Source organism: Hyalella azteca, unplaced genomic scaffold (genome assembly GCF_000764305.2).
Source record: "Hyalella azteca isolate HAZT.00-mixed unplaced genomic scaffold, Hazt_2.0.2 contig4675, whole genome shotgun sequence".
NCBI classification, from domain to species: Eukaryota; Metazoa; Arthropoda; class Malacostraca; order Amphipoda; family Hyalellidae; genus Hyalella; species Hyalella azteca.
Window position 1 is genome coordinate 507,787 of NW_025934886.1, and position 15,015 is coordinate 522,801.

Here is a 15,015-nt window from a genome sequence, read left to right on the forward strand (position 1 = left end):
AGCTTAAGTCAGGGTACAAATTGGTTATTCAATTCAATGTTCAGTGATGGATCATAGATGATCATTACTCTCTGGGCTATTTGCTTCAGAATATTGTGGGGATATGGGATAAAGACTAAAGCTCTCAATATTTAAAGCAAGATGGACTGGTTACTGTCTTACTGACATATGGCTTAGTCCACAGCTGATTGGTGCCTGGTGGTCATCTGAAAATATGCTAGGCCATAGTGTCATTCTAAATGTCTTCTAAAAATCAGTGTGGAATTCTGTATAGGTAGTATATTCTCATGTCAATATAAGAAAACGTAGCGAAATACCAACCCTACCAACGCGTTACACCACCTTCCACTGCAATGAAAATTGATGAACTGAGCTCATTTGAAACAGCTGTGCTTCCAAAATCGCGCGTGGTTTGAAATCCAATCCCGTGTTTGTTTATATATTTTATGTATACCAACCACTCCTGATGACCCTGCAAAATAATATTTTTGGATTGAGATTTTGTGTGACTAATTATTTAACTTGTTTGGATTATTGATTTGATTCATAAAAAATGTATTTATTAATGAGAATCTAAATTTAACAATATACAGAACGGGAACTATGAATGGTTTCATCTATATTTCAGGTTTATGAAATTATTACTATGAATTTCCTACAATCACTGATTCCATCTCGTGAGCTGGTATGGCCAGAAAGCCACTATGGCAAGGCCGTCACAATATTCATAGGCTTGGCATCGTGCTATGCTATAAAAAGATACAAAAATGCATTGCAGCGTGCTAAAAGGTGTGTTTTTTTTTTCTTATAAATGCAAGAAGGATAATGCTACCTTTTTTATTGGCATTTGAATGTATATGCTGCACAATGGATATATTTAGGTGGAATGGTCAATGATAAAATATGGTATACTGAATATATATAGGTAATATATACTGAAACATTGACAAAATTGACAGCTGAAATATAATCATTTTGTAACAATATCTCTCATTTATAGAAATTAAACTAACAATTTTTTTGTTATTAAAATGAATTCAACTAGTTTGACCCAGTTGCTAGTACTAATCAAAGAACATTTTCATAAATTGTTTGCTTGCAGGTATGAAGTTGACCAGTTCAAGCACACTCCAGGAGTCATTCTACTTCATCAGTTTTCTCGAGGCAAAACCTGCATCAACTTAAGTCCCTTTGCCATTAAATTGGAAACATTCTTCAGACTGGCCAACATTCCTTACAAGGTGTGTAAATTTTACTATTATGTTTCTATTTCTATGACTATAATGATGAATGCTTCCATTAGCCAAATTCTGCATGCTATATGTGCAAATCCGTGACTTCAGAAGTCTGCTGCCAAATGAAATTCGTGACTTTTCTATTATACAAATTTGAAAATAAATTATTCATTCAAGTCAGACTGTCAGACTATAACTTTATTAACTGAGTGATAGTGTATACAAACCTGTTTATATGGTTAGTAAGAAATAATGCTTTTTTAACTTGAAGTACCTAGTATGCATATGTTTCTCAATAACTACCTGCTGGTTCATCTCCATTTTGCCATCAGGTGGATTGCTCCGTTCCATTTGGCCCAAAAGGCAAGTGTCCCTGGGTCAATTTTGAAGATGGCCAGCCCATGGGAGACTCTAATTTTATCCTTGATAAAATCATAGCAGAGGAGAAGGTGAGACATGAGACTTGGCATCACAGAAGCGTTTGGTTCATTCAATATTATATTATATAGATATAGATACCTAAAATATAATAAATATAATATTATATAGATACTATATAATAATATATTGATGCTTCTTGATATTTCTTGTATTTAAAATATTGCAGGACAGTCACGCTCACGTGTTGTGCATGAAATTATGGTAGCCAGATAAGGAAGTAAATAAATTTAAAACTCAACACTAAAAACTGCATGGAAATATCACTACCGTAAACTGGGGTAACTTAGACCACTTTTTTTTTTTAAATGATGCCATTTTTTTACTAGATAAGTTAAACTTAAATTGAAACATGCAAAATACAGATCTATACTCTAGCTTCACTCACCATAAATTGCTGGCTCCTGCCTCTCATAGTTTTGATGTAATTTAAAAAAAATCGATGGTCTTTTTTACGCCAGCTCTGGGGGTATCTTAGACCGGGTGGTAAAATCAATTATATTTTTGGTAAAATAACTCCAAGTAACTCCAGGTTTTGGTGCATTGTAGTAGAACTCTTCTAGTTACATATGCAAAAGAAAAACTTGAGGAAAGTTTCATAGTTTGCAAATGGGGGGTCCCGCCCCCCAGGTGGTCTAAGTAGCCCCAAACTGGGGAACTCTGACCACCTAATGGCAGCCCTGACAGGGTAATATTGACTGGCTTGGAAATTAAGCTAAAATTACCATATATAAGACTCAGTAGAGTCTGAAACATAAAGAAGACACATAAATAGGCTGTCAAACATAAAATATGTTATATATGGTAATTTTAAATTAATTTCCAAGCCGGTCTATGTTACCCCGTCAGGGCTGACATTAGGTGGTCTAAGTTCCCCCATTGGGGGGCGGCGCCCCCCATTTGCAAACTATGAGACTTTCCTCAAATTTGTTTGTTGCATATGTAACTAGAAGAGTTGTACTACAATGTATCAAAACCTGGAGTTATTTTGCTAAAAAATAAAGAAATTGGAGGGGGTACTCTGAGAGGCTTTAAAAAATAGCTTTTTTTCGTGGGTCACATTTTTAATTTTTTAACCTATTAGATATGCAAACTTTTTTAATCTTTCTATTGTGTTACGTAGCCTCAGTATTAGGCCTTTAATGCCCATTGACAGAATTTTTCTATGTCAAATAGTTTTTGAGTTTTGGGGGTGTTTGTTAAAAAAACCAAAAGTGGTCTAAGTTACCCCGGGAGTCTAAGTTACCCCAGTTTACGGTATATTTTTATTGAAAATATTTCAGAGACCCGTGTTATCATCAGTTGAAAAGAACAGAAAATGGCTACAAATGAATTTTGATGTTTAATAAAGATTGGCATTAAAAAGCGTGATAAATATTCTTCTTAAAGATTGTTGTGACCAAAATGGTTGAGTAACTTGTTCTCATTTAATTCATGGTAGGACATTTTGACTTCATTTCCTCAATAGTGTAAATGAGCTTGATTGTCACTTTGAATTCGTTGATTGTATATGGCCCAACATGGTAGGACATATTGACTTTATTTCCTCACTAGTGTATATAAACTATCTTGATTGTCATTTTGAATTAGTTAATTGTATATGGCCCAACAATACTGTAAAAATTGCACACGATGTACAGGCTAAAGGCAGCACTGGTCGCTTGCCCCCCGGTGATGCCCTCATTTCTGTACGAGAGCAAGGGGCCCTGGAGGGGATCAGAGCCCTGATGGAGGAACAGCTGTTCTGGTGAGTTGCATTCTTGCTTATTGCTGCTTTGCCTTCTTTTTATTGGTGCTTCAATCTCAATTACTTCTTTGAAGTAAATGTATTAATGATATCTATAATGTTACATCTTGTTGAATTGATGGATTCATACTAACATTTTTGTTACTACATGATGAGTAGATGTATTCACATCAGCCTCCACTACCTTCAACACAAGTGGCCAATAAGTCCGATATTTTTTATATACGTTTCCATTTCCTTTTTCAAGTAGTTTGTTGAATTTTTGTGTTTTTTTCACGCATGAGAATAGCAGTGTTGTGCTTTGTTGCATATGCTAAGAATTTTAATGTATCAAATATGCTTACACTAAAATTTTATTAGGGTAAGTTATAAGACGTTAAATTTCAATTTTTGCAATAATATTCAAGTGTAGCTATTTTGTGTGCAATAATATTGGGATATGAGGTTCGATGTAAATTTTAATATTATACCGGTACCTATTTATTGATATGTACACTCGGGTTCTTTCACTTAATCTGTCAGCTTATTTTATACGGTGTGTATTAAAGGTCTAAGAAATGTGTGAAAAATTTACCTTGCTGTCAGGAGCATAAACAAGGCCAAAGTACAAGTGAAGGTAAAATTCATTAAATAGAACAAATCATAACTTCAATTTTATATCACAGGGTTGTTGTTTATTGGCGCTACTGCTTGGATGGCTGCAAATCATTCCTGAAGAGCCAACGCTTCCCTCCCTTCCTGAACTTTGCGTTCCCCATCTTCATGGGGCGTGGCTTCCTCAAGAGGAGCCGGCATCACGGCATTGCTGTTCACAGTCCACAAGAAATCTTCCACATTTATCGCAAAACTCTGAAAGCTCTTGACGATTATCTTGGTTGGTTGATTCAGCAAACGCATTTATTAACAAACTTTATATATTTTGTATGATGTTTCCTGGCATTAGTCAGTGTTCCTAGGAATGAGGATGTTAGCAAAAGCTGTCCAATTGTTGGGTTATTAATTCAACTTAAGAGAGAAACTCTTTACTTTTCTTTCTTCGAAACATGGAACACCAAAAAGCTGCCTTACAAAAATCGTTACACAACGCATATACAACCGAGACAGAATATCAAAACATCTTGCTATATTTAAATGATTTAAATGGTAAAATCATCTATCAATAAGTTGATTATTAATGGTTCAACATTCATTACAACACTATGTTTCTTTTCCTTTGACAATTATGCTAGTTAACCTCCTGCTCTTTTCTGGTGGTGCTCCACCATCCTGACCTCAAACTTTTCATTGGTTATATTGGAGGCAATAATTTTAGTTACTCGTTTAATTTTAGTAACTCAACAAGACCATTTATCAATTCTCTTTATATTGCATTTCTGTGATTCATAAGTTCTTCATTTGCAGTTCCTGTTCTCCTTTTCTAGCTATTTGAAACCTTTTCACACATGTGAAGAATAATTTGTTCACATTTCAGCACATTAAATTGTTTTGCAGCAATAGCTGGATGTTGGGTAGCAATATATAAAAGCGATAATTTGTCAGCAATTGTAGGTCCTTGGCCTCCTACTGTCGGCTCTGCCACTGCTTTTTATATGTGCATTAACTGGGTACCTATTTTCATTGTTTTTATTTATTAATTTTTGTGGGCTTGTGAAGTGCGACTACAAATTAAATATTCGCAGGAGACGCAGAATATTTCTGCGGGAGACTTCCTGGCACTGCAGACTGCGGTGTCTTTGGCAGCCTTGCTCAGCTCATGTGGAACGCTCCTGACACTCCATACAAGGCACTGCTGACAGGTACTGTACTTACTGGCACTCATACGAGGCACTGCGGACAGGCACTGTACTTACTGGCACTCCATACGAGGCACTGCTGACAGGTACTGTACTTACTGGCACTCCATACGAGGCACTGCTGACAGGTACTGTACTTACTGGCACTCCATACGAGGCACTGCTGACAGGTACTGTACTTACTGGCACTGCTGACAGGTACTGTACTTACTGGTGGAGACTTTCTAAATTAGAAGATTATTGCATTGATGTACTAAATTATGATGTAATTACATTGATGATCTTGATTACTTATGAACATTTCGCATGCCAGGAGAGTTCCCCCGCCTGGCAGCCTACTGCGTCAGGATGAAGGAGCGCGTTTATCCAGACTGGGACGACCTCATCAGCCAGGAATACGTGGCCATCAAGTGACTTTCCTCACGTCATCGAGGAACCCAGCTCCATTCAAACGCCCAGCTCCAGTGCATTATAGCGCCTAACTCTAAACACCATTCAAACACCGAACCCAAATCCACCATGAGACCTAACGCTACACCACCAAGAGACATAACGCTACACCATCAAGAGACCTAACACTCCACCATCAAGAGACCTAACGCCATACCACAATGAGACCTAACGCTACGCCATCAAGAGACCTAACGCCATACCACAATGAGACCTAACGCTACATCATCAAGAGACCTAACGCCATACCATAATGAGACGCAACGCTACACCACCAAGAGACATAACGCCATAATACAATGAGACCTAACACTACACCACCAAGATACTTCCCGCCACCCATCGCTGGCTTGGCGATGCTGGCGAGTGACGTGCAAACTTGGCCGGAGCTGTAAATTTGAACATTGATGTCACGATTGCCGAGTCCGTAATTTTGCTGTTATGTGTTCAATTTTGACGATGGGAGGATTCACACAATTTATTTTGTTCATTAGTAGACTAGAAAGCTAGAGATCGCGAGAATATTTTTCACATTTTCAATGGTTATGTAATTGTAACTTTTTTTTCGCATTTAATTCCTAGACACGATAAATTTTACTTGAATATATTTGCTAGAATGTTTGCATGAACAATTTACTGGTGGGTGACGGTGTGGTACATTCAACTGCTGTGCAACAATGGTTACACTTGACGCTCCTCGTGCATTGAGAAGAACTGTTACATTACTTCCTTGATTATAATACACGGTAGTGGCATTACTGCCTTGATTATAATACACGGTAGTGGCATTACTGCCTTGATTATAATACACGGTAGTGGCATTACTGCCTTGATTCTAATACACGGTAGTGGCACTGTCTCTTATACACATCTAGATGTGTATAAGAGACAGAGTTAGCACGGTACTCATGGTATATATGGGACCAAGTTATCACGGTACTTACGGTAAGGTGCCAAGTTAGCACGGTACTCATGGTATATATGGGGCCACATTAGCACGGTACTCACGGTACGTCCTCGGTGCCGTAATAATCAACCCATTCCTGGTAGACGGTCTTCGACGCGTTGCGAACCCCTGGGACCTGATAACGTATTGATAATCAATCATGATTTTTATCCCATTTTTCTCGTATTTTCAATAGACATTATCCTATACATTTTAGTTATACAAAAAAACGTGCAAAAGTGTTATTTCTATTATACTAAAATTTAACTTTTTCAAGCATAAGTAAATCGTGAATGTTTTTACCTCATTTACATAATGAACGAAATAAATCTTTTACGGAAATAAAAACTTTGGGAGACAAAAATGTGTGCCTAAATTAGTGGCTTTACACTTTACTGCGGCGGTTTTCCTCTTCAAACCTCAAGCCAGCGCCCGGAACTACTAGTTACAAGGCTTCTAGTAACAAGGCTTCCAGTTACAAGGCTTCTAGTTACAAGGCTTCCAGTTACAAGGCTTCCAGTTACAAGGCTTCCAGTTACAAGGCTTCCAGTTACAAGGCTTCCAGTTACAAGGCTTCCAGTTACAAGGCTTCTAGTTACAAGGCTTCTAGCTACAAGGCTTCTAGTTACAAGGATTCTAGTTACAAGGATTCTAGTTACAAGGCTTCTAGTTACAAGGATTCTAGTTACAAGGCTTCTAGTTACAAGGGTCCTAGTTACAAGGCTTCTAATTACATGGCTTCTAGTTACAAGGCTTCTAGTTACAGCGCTACCAGCACTGAGTTCAGAGGCAATTTCTCCCACTTCCAAACGCTAAGGAGACCACGACGCTTCCTCACAAGACACAATATGAAGCATGAAAAAACCTATGTTCTTTATTATCTTCCTATCAGCGGGTTGCTGAAGCCTGTTATCTCACATCACTTAGAGGTTCTTCTACGGGCGAAACAATCCGTCCGCTGACAGTCACAATTCTATTGTTGTTGACCTTTCAGTCATCCCAACAATTGATAACAACAATAGTTTTATTACCTAACGTTTGCAGAAATGCGTTTTACGGGTGTAAGCTTAGTGACTCTATGGGCCTGTCTTGATTCTCTACCACTTTCCCGATTTCGACGAAAATTTTTCACAATTAGCTGCGAGTTTCGAACCTAAATGTCACCGCTCCAAGCTACGTTGATTGTGAACATCAAATATTCTGAAAATCTTACTTACTTAATCTTGAAAGATACATTGCTACTGCTGAACGGCGACTTTAATGCAGTGGCGACTCTTACGTCTTGACCTTGCTTCACTACTCTACTAATACTAGCACGACACCTACTGATAATGATGATAATGATACTATGAACGACCAACCACAGCCGTGAAGGTCTTGAGAAGGCCAGAGCAAGGAGGGTGGTGTCTCAACTTAAATACCATCATACTACTACGTACTAATAATAATATTAACATCAATAATACAAATAATATTAACTAATAATATCAATTAATAATTGCTAATGATAGTAATACTATACACGACCTACCATCGCCGTGACGATCTTGATTATGTCCCAGAGCAAGCAGGGTGGTCTCTCTACTTCAATACTACCACTACTACTAACAATAATATCAGTAATGTAAATAATATTTATAATTCTAATGATAGTAATACTATTCACGACGTACCATCGCCGTGACGGTCTTGATGATGTCCCAGAGCAGCGGACTGGCCGGGGCCTCCAGCAGGGGTCCCGTGGAGCAGGTGTCTGTGTTGACGTAGGCCACCGCGCGCGCCTGCAGCTTGTCCACGTGCTCCTGCACAAATATATATTAATTCGTTCACCTTAGGTTGAATAATATGTTAAATATAAATCAACGGTCATGTGATGGAGAGGGTAGATATAGGTTAACCCATTCACCTCAACCCACTCACCTCAACCCACTCGGTGGAGCCTATCAGCCCAAACTCCTCGGCGCCCCACGAGCAGAAAACAATCGTGCGACGCGGGCGCCAACCTGACACAAAATATATTTCTTAGTAAACGCAAATAAACGTTTAAAAGTTGCAGTAATATATATAGTGCAAAAGGAAAATAATGTTTATATAACAGATAAAATAATGATTCACAATTAGATAAATTGCGAAATTCAACGCACCATTTCAGTAGTATGCATATATGGTACACAAATGCCCGCCCTGCCAAATGTGTTCAGTGAAAGCTACCTAACCATGGACGTATTATATACCTCATCCCATACACTCCCTCTCCTCCACCTGCTTCACGAGCCTCCACCTGCTTCATGAGCCATGACCCTGTACCCCTCCCCCTGCTTCACGAGCTGGGCCATGACCCTGCACCCCTCCCCCCTCACCCTGCTTCACGAGCTGGGCCATGACCCTGGACCCTGTACCCCTCCCCCTGCTTCACGAGCTGGGCCATGACCCTGGCGGTCTCGAGAAGCTGGGCCGTCCCGCTGGACGGGTCGCTGGCCCCGTAGCCCCAGGCGTCGCGATGATTGCCCAGCAGCACATACCGGTCTGGTGGACCAGATTTTGCTTTCATTATCAATGAAATTTAATTTATCACTTATCAAATAGAATTAAGAGAATTTGTTAATAATAAATCACACCAAGCATTTATTTTCCCCATAACTAACAAATCACACCCTTCGTTAACTACCTTTGTTAAAAATCTTCATCAAAATGCAATTCACTATTTAAATAACATCGAGATGAGAGTCGAGATATTTAAATAACTTCCAGATTTAAATATCTTCAGTCTTGAAATGTCTAGCACCTTACGGACCAGGCAATAGCCAATAAGTCCAGCAGCTATCACAATCAATCGTCAGTTATGGAATGATCGGGTTCCAAAGGCCGGATCCCTTGTGAATCAATGCACGAAAAGTACAAGAATCGGTAACAGGCCATGGGACTATTTCTATCTATTTCTATTCTATTATGTCTAAAAACTTCACTCTGATACCCTTCATCATCTACCCTCGTATTAAGATTCTCATCAAAACATAAATCATAATTATAAATAACTTTAAAATCAAGACATAAATTATTATATCTCATACCCTTCAGCATCCATCTGCCAGAGCTGGGCAGCGCTACTTTGAAATGTAGCGGCCGCTACCGCTACCGCTACATGCCCTAAATGTAGCGGGCGCTACCGCTACAATTGCTTAAATGTAGCGCCGCTACCGCTACTGAAAATGTATAGCGGCCGCCACATGTAGCGCGATACTGCCCACATCTGCCATCTTCTCATCAAAATACAATTCAGTAATTTGAATAACAATTCCAACACTACACATCAATGGGGTGCCTAACCAGGCTCGACGGCGCCCGTGATGGTGCCGAAGACGTTGTAGGACAAGAAGGTGTCCTCGTAGTTGTGGGTGCTGAGGCGCAGGATCTCATCAGAGTACTCAGGCAGGAAGGCCGGACCCAGGTTGTATGTGAGGTTCAACCCACCTCGCCACTCTTCGGGTGATGAGTCACCATCCAACCGCCTGATCACAAACTCGTGTTGGTGTTAGGGACACACAAGAGGAAATCGTTCTGTTTGGCGAACAGGAAACGTTCATATGGGCAGGGTGGCCCAGCGGTTACAGTTCAGAGTGCCATGATTTGAGCAGAGAGGCGTAGATCCATATTTCTTCCCCATTAGGCCATTACATATCCCCATTAGACTATTTAAGAGCTCAAAATATCCCGCAGAAATCTCCATGGGCCTATTCCATCACGGGCCTATTCCTATTCGATTCCATCACTCCTGTCTGATCCTACAGGGAGAGGCAACATCCCTTGCGTAGGAAATTTCCTTGCGTACAATGAAGTCCGCTGAAGATAACAAAGATCTAGCCTTGTTATCTCCCCAACTTGGGTTCAGCTGCGGTCGAAACACCACATTTGCTTCCAACATTTCGTGCGATAGGAACAACAATGTCCGTGATTTGCTTCTAAACTTTCCCTCACTTGAGAATTTCGAAGGCGTCGTCGTAGCCTATGGGCTGTGCAGGGATGCTCAGGAAGCCAGCGTCCTCTGGCTGTATGCGGTGGGCATGCTCTGTAACGCGTGAAATGTTTTTTTTATATCAAATCAAAATGATATAATTTCATTAGAATTCTGAATTTCAATAAAGTTTCAGAGGATAGACGAACCGAACGTTTTTCCCTCCACACGTACGAACCTCAAGTATCTGGGACATGTGCAACTACGCAATACACAAAGAGTATTTTCCATGAAGTATTTTTCGTTTTCTTCGTCCCAGATTCAGTTTCTAAATTAGAATCCTGATTGAAAAGTTTTTACTCGTTGGCTAATCGCGGTACTGACCTGTGGAGGGCCATCCGGGGGTTAAGGGGTCACCGTCCCCCAGGAAGGCCGACCCCCTCTGCATGCCAGACCCCGGCAACCACCAGGTGTCGGGGAATACCTCATCCGCCCCCTCCGCCGCCACGTCCGCCGGATCGCTGAACAGGATGGCGCCCCTCGCTCCATTTTGCTCCGCATTTTGGATCTGCGTCCAGGGGCCATACTTTCAAAACTCGCTAAGTGGACGTAAGTACTTACGCTCTATTTTCTTGTCTATGATTGGTGGATTTTACTCGAAAGGCCGTCAGTGATTGGCTAATGAACTTACAATCTCTTAACTTTTTTTTTAAAGTATGGGATGAACTAAGGGGGAGAGGGTGCAGAAATAATTTTAAAATTGTGTCCTCCGCAGCCGCGCCCGCGGGACCTCTGCACAAGATGGCGCCCACCGCTCCGATATGTTTGGAAGGGAGTCACGTATTACACAGAAAAATATAAAGACTTTTTTCAATTAGCGATCGGACCCAGGTGTAGGCAATCCTTATCCACTTTTGCCCGGCAGAAGGACGTTCCAGCAGAAAATGTGACGCTTTTTTTACGATATGGCCCATATATATATATCAGCACAGTGAGAGTTGTTGTCAAGGGTGTCAGGAAGCCTGTTGAATTCATCACGGATCATGAGATGAAGTTGCTCGATGGTAAGACTTTGAGACGGGTTATTTAAATAAGAATAAGAACAATAAATCTAATACATTCGTGTTATTATACAAGGCAGGGTTTCATATGCAATTACCTGCAGGGGTGAAGGCATTGAACGCGTCCACGAAGTCTGTTTCGTTCTGCACGAATTCCTCGCGATGTTGCGACGTGAACACGACCGTCCCGCTGCCGTTCACTATCGTGATCTGAGGACAGGGAAACATACATGAATGCGTTTCAACATGCAAAACCACGCTATGATAAGCATGAAAACGACTGAAACGGCATTAAAACGCCTGAAACAGCATAAAAACGCCTGAAACGGCATGAAAACGTCTGAAACGACATGAAAACGCCTGAAACGGCATGAAAACGCCTGAATTAAAAAAGGGCATGAAAATGCCAGAAACGGCATGAAAACGCCTGAAACGGCATGAAAACGCCTGAAACGCCATGAAAACCCCTGAAACGGCATGAAAACGCCTGAAACGGCATGAAAACGCCTGAAACGGCATGAAAACGCCTGAAACGGCATGAAAACCCCTGAAACGGCATGAAAACGCCTGAAACGGCATGAAAACCCCTGAAACGGCATGAAAACGCCTGAAACGGCATGAAAACCCCTGAAACGGCATGAAAACGCCTGAAACGGCATGAAAACCCCTGAAACGGCATNAAATGATCTCTGTGATCAACGCTGCCAGGAAATGATCTCTGTGATCAACGCTGCCAGGAAATGATCTCTGTGATCAACGCGGCCAGGAAATGATCTCTGTGATCATCGCTGCCAGGAAATGATCTCTGTGATCAACGCGGCCAGGAAATGATCTCTGTGATCAACGCTGCCAGGAAATGATCTCTGTGATCATCGCTGCCAGGAAATGATCTCTGTGATCAACGCGGCCAGGAAATGATCTCTGTGATCAACGCTGCCAGGAAATGATCTCTGTGATCCTATGATGACTTCAATACACTCAAAAAAAAAACAAGTCATATTGTCCAAATAGTAACTCACTTTCTCACCCACAGCGCGGTTCGTTATTTAGCCGGAAAAGTGGGTCAGGATTACCCGCTCAAAAGCAATAAGTGCGTCAATATTTAGACAAAGTCCCACTGTTTCCAGTGAGTGTGAAGCCCTGACCTCAAATGAGCCTCCAGGTTCGTAGTGTTGATGGCGTCCAGAATTTGTTGGTTTGTGCCGTCCGTCTGTCCCGCCTGCCACCCGTCTGCCACGTACGACGCGTGCAGGCTGCAGGCGACATCACCACCATTGTATTATCATTCTATTTATCATTATTGTATTTGTCAGTGTTGTATTTATCACTGTTGTATTATTGGTGTATTTATCACTATCGTATTTGTCACTATTGTATTTATCATTATTATATTTTTCATATTGTACTTATCACTATTATATATATCACTATTGTATTTATCACTATTGTATTCGTCACTATTGTATTCTATTTGTCCACTAGTTCGTGTGATACAATAACTAGCCTACCTCTAGGTTCTTACATACTAAAATATTTCCCGTTATCCCATAACTAATAATCCATCATTTAAAAATTATCTCAATTATTAATCAGGTACCTTTTATTAACGAGTACCGATATCCCAAAACTCATCCTCTTCTATAGGTTACTATTCAATAATGAATTTATATTAATGAATTAATTTTGAATTAAGAATTCCTCCGCCATGTGCGGGCGAGATTCAGTTCTGCGAGACTCGGTCTCTTGCGTTCTCTTTGAAAATATTCACCCTAACAACTACAAAGATGCTTGACAAATCCACAAAAATAAACAAATAAATAACAATTTAAAACAACAAAAAACTATATCGTTGTTCTACCCATGATATTTATAATGATTTCTGCCCCGGTAACAACCTAGACCCTTGACCCCTGACTCACTCTAGGATGACTCACTAACAACCTTGACCTATGACCCCTGACTCACTCTAGGATGACTCACTAACAACCTTGACCTTGACCTGTGACTCACTCTAGGATGACTCACTAACAACCTTGACCTGTGACTCACTCTATGATGACTCACTAACAACCTTGACCTATGACCCCTGACTCACTCTAGGATACGTTGCTGATCGTCAGTGACCTCGGGGTCAACGAGGATGGTTGGGGCGTCGGGGGTTGCGAAGTGTCCTATCAACCCCCCAACCAGCAACCCCGCAGCAACCCCCACCAGCCCCACCACCAACACCGTGCGGTTCATGTCTGTAAGGATCCAAGTATATTTTATTCTTGAGTAATATTTGGTTATCTTTTTCAGCGGCCGTTAAATGCGGCCATCTTGTCAGCGGCCGTTAAATGTGGCCATTCTGCCGGCGGCCGTTAAATGTGGCTATTCTGCCAGCGGCCGTTAAATGTGGCCATAATAACAGCTACCGTTAAATGTGGCCATTCTGTCAGCGGCCGTTAAATGAGGCCATTCTGTCAGCGGCCGTTAAATGTGGCCATCCTGTCAGCGGCCGTTAAATGTGGCCATCCTGTCAGCAGCCGTTAAATGTGGCCATAATAACAGCTACCGTTAAAAATGGGTGATTGTAAAAGTATTAAGAAAATTACTGAAGGAAATCATCAGAGGCAGAATGAACCAGGAATTGGCACGGGCATGAAGCAGGTGATGTTGCTGGTCATTAACGTAAAATGATTAACTAAAATAAATATTTTGTATTAAAATCTCCTGCACAAACACCATCAACTAGCACGTATTTAGAATGAAGTTAATTTTATTGTGGTAATTTTAATTACGCATCAACATTTGAATGTTATAAACACTACATCACATTTATTGCCTTACCGTGACACAAGATACAACACAGCGTCTTATCTACACAGAAAAATAAGGAGCTCAGCAGCACAGACCAAACCTCTTCCACCGAACACTGAACTACAAATGCAAGCGCAGAGTGCCTGACCCGCTTATATACTCGTCACCTGATGACGAATTGTTCACCTGACAGTAAACTGTTCACCCGACAGTAAACTGTTCACCCGACAGTAAACTGTTCACCCGACAGTAAACTGTTCACCAGACAGTAAACTGTTCTCCGGACAGTAAACTGTTCTCCGGACAGTAAACTGTTCACCCGACAGTAAACTGTTCATCAGACAGTAAACTGTTCACCAGACAGTAAACTGTTCACCAGACAGTAAACTGTTCGCCGAACAGTAAACTGTTCACTCGACAGTAAACTGTTCACCGAACAGTAAACTGTTCACCCGACAGTAAACTGTTCACCGGACAGTAAACTGTTCACCCGACAGTAAACTGTTGACCCGACAGTAAACTGTTCATCCGACAGTAAACTGTTCACCCGACAGTAAACTGTTCACCCGACAGTAAACTGTTCACCGAACAGAT

General features: G+C 40.9%; 2 protein-coding genes and 1 long non-coding RNA gene across 3 annotated transcripts; 1 reads left to right on the forward strand and 2 right to left on the reverse strand.

The window, feature by feature from the left end:
• The first annotated feature begins 579 nt into the window (after window positions 1–579).
• LOC108673791 (failed axon connections homolog) lies at window positions 580–5,769 on the forward strand. Its single transcript, XM_018161664.2, has 7 exons — window positions 580–789; window positions 1,103–1,241; window positions 1,568–1,684; window positions 3,314–3,420; window positions 4,086–4,294; window positions 5,100–5,216; window positions 5,527–5,769. Exons 1-7 carry the CDS (start codon window positions 608–610, stop codon window positions 5,625–5,627), a joined length of 972 nt encoding a protein of 323 aa, XP_018017153.1. The 5' UTR covers window positions 580–607; the 3' UTR covers window positions 5,628–5,769.
• Window positions 5,770–6,561: 792 nt separating this feature from the next.
• Window positions 6,562–11,830, reverse strand: LOC108673780 (glutamate carboxypeptidase 2). The gene is made up of 8 exons (XM_018161650.2): window positions 11,721–11,830; window positions 10,946–11,129; window positions 10,585–10,675; window positions 9,937–10,118; window positions 9,016–9,135; window positions 8,530–8,612; window positions 8,283–8,411; window positions 6,562–6,745 (listed from the first exon to the last, which is right to left on the reverse strand). Exons 1-8 carry the CDS (start codon window positions 11,736–11,738, stop codon window positions 6,668–6,670), a joined length of 885 nt encoding a protein of 294 aa, XP_018017139.1. The 5' UTR covers window positions 11,739–11,830; the 3' UTR covers window positions 6,562–6,667.
• Window positions 11,831–12,771: 941 nt separating this feature from the next.
• On the reverse strand, window positions 12,772–14,536 carry LOC108673786. Its single transcript, XR_001930998.2, has 3 exons — window positions 14,452–14,536; window positions 13,718–13,865; window positions 12,772–12,875 (listed from the first exon to the last, which is right to left on the reverse strand). It is a non-coding gene; the product is annotated as an uncharacterized LOC108673786 (long non-coding RNA).
• Between the last annotated feature and the right edge of the window lie 479 nt (window positions 14,537–15,015).

What these genes read in the sequence shown, in the direction of transcription:
- LOC108673791 (XM_018161664.2), top strand. Translation starts at nt 608, where the DNA reads ATGGTTTCATCTATATTTCAGGTTTATGAAATTATTACTATGAATTTC. An exon ending in ATGGAGGAACAGCTGTTCTG is followed by an intron (nt 3,421 to 4,085) that starts GTGAGTTGCATT and finishes TTTATATCACAG; the next exon opens with GGTTGTTGTTTATTGGCGCT. An exon ending in ATACAAGGCACTGCTGACAG is followed by an intron (nt 5,217 to 5,526) that starts GTACTGTACTTA and finishes TTCGCATGCCAG; the next exon opens with GAGAGTTCCCCCGCCTGGCA.
- LOC108673780 (XM_018161650.2), bottom strand. An exon ending in CACGGGCGCCGTCGAGCCTG is followed by an intron (nt 9,136 to 9,936) that starts GTTAGGCACCCC and finishes CTGGTCCACCAG; the next exon opens with ACCGGTATGTGCTGCTGGGC. An exon ending in TCAAGACCGTCACGGCGATG is followed by an intron (nt 6,746 to 8,282) that starts GTACGTCGTGAA and finishes ATACGTTATCAG; the next exon opens with GTCCCAGGGGTTCGCAACGC.